A 4,104-nucleotide genomic window follows, 5' to 3' on the forward strand; every position below is an offset into this window, starting at 1 on the left:
GCGCCGCGCCGCTGGTGCTGGAGCGGGCGCCGCGCATCCCGCCGGCGAGCAGCGCCACGGTGGCCTTCTGGCCGGCGGAGGGGTGCTCCCCGGCCGGCGAGGCCGACCAGCTCAAGGCGGACTTCCTGCGCGCGCACCAGGGGGCCCTCGTGCACGTGGACCAGGTATGCCCGCCGTGTGTGTGTGTGGGGGGGGGGGGGGTGGATTGTCGACCGTGCTCGTGCCCCTGACCGTGTCTTCCTTGGTGAGAAGGCGCTGGCCTTCGAGTCGCAGGGCGCCCGGTGGACGGGCAGCGTACAAACGCTGGCCTGGGCCGCGGCCGGCGAGGGCACGGCCGGGTTCGGCGTGCTGGCCGAGGGGACGCTGCTGCATGTGGCCGGTACGGGCTGCGAGGGCGGCCGTCCGGGCGAAGACGAGGGCCGAAGGTGGCTGGGGGTCGAGCTGCCGGCCGATACCGAGACCGATACCGAGACCGATGCTGAGCTCGATACCAGGACCGAGGCTGAGGCGCCCCTGTGCCTGGAGGTGGTGGTCAGTCCGCTGGAGGGCTTCCCGGCGGGGAAGGCCGCCGTCAGCCCGCGGGTGTACATGCTGCTGCGCAGCCATTTGCCCGACAGCATGGACATCTTCCTCCGGTGGCACGACCACATCCTGACGCTGTTGTACGAGCCCCCTGGGCACTTGCCCTGGCGATGATCTTCCTTCTTGCATGCCCGCCCTGGCGGACGGCCGCGCATGTGCTAACGCGCGGAGCCCAGCCCGGATGCCAACCCGCGGAGGCCGCTGCCAGACGGGCAGGTGCTCGTCGGCCGGCCGGATGCCGAGCGCGCCTTCGCCCGGAGCCGGGTCCTCTGGGCCGAGGCCACGGTGGCCCTGCCGCACGTGTGGCAGGTGGAGGTGCACCTGCTGCGTGGGGACACGTCCATCAAGCAGATCCCCCACTCGGATGCCGTGAGCAAGCTGCTCGAGGGGCTGGATGGCTCGGTGCTGTGGGTGGGACAGGTGCGCCGGCGGCGCCAGGCCATTGATCTGCGTGGGGTTCCCTGTCTGGCGTCCGACTGACGAGCGTGGCTCCCGGCGGCCGGGCGCAGGAGGTGGGGTTGCGCCTGGCGGGGAGGGCCCTGCGAGCGCGCGTGACCCGGCTGCTGGATGTCAAGCTGGCGCCCCGGCGCTCGGGGCTCCTCTTGATGGACCACACGCGGGCCCTTGTGCATGTCAGCTCCCCGGATTTGGCGTATCGGGTGGTGGATCCGCCGCTGACGGTGTCGCTGCAGGTGCCGCGGCTGGCCGAGCCCATCCGCCTGCCGGCGGTCAACAAGCCCGGCTCGCTGGCGATGGCCAACCGGCAGGTGCTGCTTTCGGAGCGGACCATGAACGGGCTTCGGCCGTACTTCCTGCAGGACGAGATGGATGTGCTGTTCAACGGCAAGTTCCAGATGACGTGCGCCCCCTGCGGCCCTCGGCCGGCATGCCTGCACGCGCATTGGCGGGCTTGGACTGACACGTGGTGACGGGCGGGCCGGCGCGCCCAGCGGGCGCGGCAAGTCCGGGATCCGGCGCAACCAGGCGGTCCTCGGGGAGAGCCTGCGCTGGCCGGTCATGGACACGATTTTCCTGACGCCCGACCGGACGCCGGACGTGTGGTCGGCCTTCTGCCAGGTCACCTGGGCCGGGGACGGCAAGCCGCCAGCGCTGGACGTCCAGCAGCTGGAGGACCTCCTCTTCCGGACCCTTCCCCGGTCCCCGTGCTCGGACCAGGTGCGCGAGCGAGGCTGAGGGGCCGGCCACAGGGGGAGAGGGGGGCGTTGTCTCCTGATTTGCATCTGCGCGCGACCGCATGCTGGCGTGCAGCTGCATGCTGGTGCACGATCGCATGCTGGTGCATGATCGCATGCTGGTGCATGATCGCATGCTGCTGCACGATCGCATGCTATTGCACGATCGTATGCTGTTGCACGATCGTATGCTGGTGCACGATCGTATGCTGGTGCACGATCGTATGCTGGCGTACAATCGCATGCTGGCGTACAATCGCATCCAGTTACACAGCCGCATGCTGGCGTACAATCGCATCCAGTTGCACAACCGCACCCAGTTGCACAGCCGCATGCTAGTGTACATCCGCACCCAGTTGCACAGCCGCATCCAGCTGCACAGCCGCATCCAGCTGCACAGCCGCACCCGGTTGCACAATCCCCCCTACAGCCGCATTCCCACACGCGCACACACACGCATGTGGACCAGCAGGAAGAGCAAGGCCAGACACTAACCACCACTCCGCCCGGGACAGACGTACCGCGGGGTGCCGGGCTACCCGGAGATGGGCTTCACCCTGACCAACATGCTGACGGCGGATAATGTGAGCATTATGATCGGGACCGTGGCCGCGGGGCTGACGCGCGTGTCCTTCGACACCTCGGGCAGCGGGATAGCGGTGGCCCTGCCGCCGGCGGCCATGCTGCTTGCCGGCCGGCGGACACTGCTGCTGGAGCTGGCCTTCGTGCGGTCCAAGTCGCCGCTGTACTCGGGGCTGATGCTGCCGCGGGAGGTTTTCCAGCTGCTGTTCGAGACGCTTGGCGAGGCGGCCCTGCCGGAGTGCCTGTTCTTCCAGCTCCATGGGCGGACCTTTTTCGCGAGGCCGGCCGACGCGCACGACGCCCCGCGAGCCATACGCCTGTGCGAGGATTTCCGGCACTTCGTCACGGATGTCTCGGGGCCGGCGCTGCCCTGGGTGCGCCTGCGCACCCCGGTCCGCCTGGGCATGGTGCACTTGCGCGTGGCCCCGGCCGGCGGCATGGCGCGGCCGGCGACCACCAGCCTCACCGAGGGGGACCTGCATGCGGCCCTGGGCCGGGTGTTCCCGGACTCGGTTGTGGTGCTGCTCGAGGCCCGGGCCCTGGTGGTCGAGGGGCTGGTCCTCACGCCGGAGCTGCTGCTGGACACCAATGAGCAGGAAATCCCCTGTGGTCTTCTCTGCCCGGAGGCGACGCGGGTGGTCTTCCACTTGAAGGCCGTGACGCTGGGCCGGGCCGCCGACTGAGGATGCTGCCCGGGCACATGCCACCGTGTGGCCGGGGGCGCCGGGCTCGGCCGGCCGGCCGGCCGGCGGGCAGCCCTTCGAGCGCACCCTGGGCGGCGCCGCACATACAACACACCCATGGAAGCAAAGGGGTCCCCGCAAAGGGCAGAGGCAAGGCCCCCGGGCGCGTCGGGGCCGCGAGGCGAGAGCCGCCCCGGCCAGGAGTGGGGGCCGAGCGCGCGAGCCGGTGCCGGGCCGGGGGGGGGGGGGGGCCGATGGCACAACAAACATAAAAAGCCCGACTGTCGGGCGGCGGAGTCTCGCGGGGAGATGCGCCGCGTCAATGAGGACTATTTTATTGCGGAGAATATATCGGTGTGAACAACAGCAAGCCGGCCCCAAAAATACCCGGTTCTGCACAAAGAGAACGGGAGCCCGGCACCTGCCGCGTCGTCCTCGTCTGATGGGGGGGACTGTGGCCCGTGCTGCTGATGCCGTGGGCCTGGCGCGGGGGCGTGTCCTGTGCCCGGGGTGTGGGCGGGCCCCCGGCCGGGAGGGTGCCCCCATAGTCTTGGTCTCGGCCCGGTGCGCTCTTGCATCGGCCCGGTGCGACGGGTGTGGACAGCAAAGGGTATCCCGGAGCCGGGCGCCTCGTGTCGGCGGCCAGGGCGACGGGGGCAGCCCGCCGGGCACACCACCGACGCGGGATAAAAGCCCCCACACCGGGCATAAACCCATCACCGGGGGCGTAGCTCAAATGGTAGAGCGGCCGCTTAGCATGCGGCAGGCAGGGGGATCGATACCCTCCGCCTCCATTTTTCTTTTGCGCGTGCGATCCTGCCCGGGGGGGGGCGCCAAGCGAAGGGCGCGCCGGTTGTTACCACAAGAGAGAGTGAGAGAGAGAGAGGCCCCCAATGGCGGCGCTCGTGTTTTTATTTTCTTCTGCAGAGCGGCGCGCGGCCCCTCCGGGCCCGGGCCCGGGGGCGCTGCCGGCGGGACCCGAGCGGGCGGGGGGCTCGCCGGTGTTTGGCCGGGGGGACTTCGGCCGCGCGGGGCCGGCGTGCGTGCGTGCGGGCTCGGGGCCG

At 70.2% G+C, this 4,104-nt stretch overlaps 2 protein-coding genes and 1 non-coding gene across 3 annotated transcripts in view; all 3 read left to right on the plus strand.

The window, feature by feature from the left end:
• The first annotated feature begins 1,003 nt into the window (after positions 1-1,003).
• Positions 1,004-3,287, plus strand: H696_06124 (hypothetical protein). Its single transcript, XM_009499884.1, has 3 exons — positions 1,004-1,441; positions 1,533-1,758; positions 2,291-3,287. The coding sequence occupies exons 1-3, from the start codon at positions 1,188-1,190 to the stop codon at positions 3,038-3,040; spliced, it is 1,230 nt and encodes a 409-aa protein (XP_009498159.1). The 5' UTR covers positions 1,004-1,187; the 3' UTR covers positions 3,041-3,287.
• A 474-nt stretch (positions 3,288-3,761) lies between these two features.
• H696_06125 lies at positions 3,762-3,834 on the plus strand. The gene has a single exon. It is a non-coding gene; the product is annotated as a tRNA-Ala (tRNA).
• Positions 3,835-3,933: 99 nt separating this feature from the next.
• H696_06126 (hypothetical protein) overlaps positions 3,934-4,104 on the plus strand; it is a gene marked incomplete at its 5' end in the record, with an annotated part of 3,710 nt that continues 3,539 nt past the window's right edge. The window contains one exon of the mRNA XM_009499885.1: positions 3,934-4,083. Coding sequence (XP_009498160.1) covers positions 3,934-4,083 — 150 coding nt within the window. The remainder of the gene's footprint in view (positions 4,084-4,104) is intronic.

Source organism: Fonticula alba, assembly GCF_000388065.1.
Source record: "Fonticula alba strain ATCC 38817 unplaced genomic scaffold supercont2.19, whole genome shotgun sequence".
NCBI classification, from domain to species: domain Eukaryota; order Rotosphaerida; family Fonticulaceae; genus Fonticula; species Fonticula alba.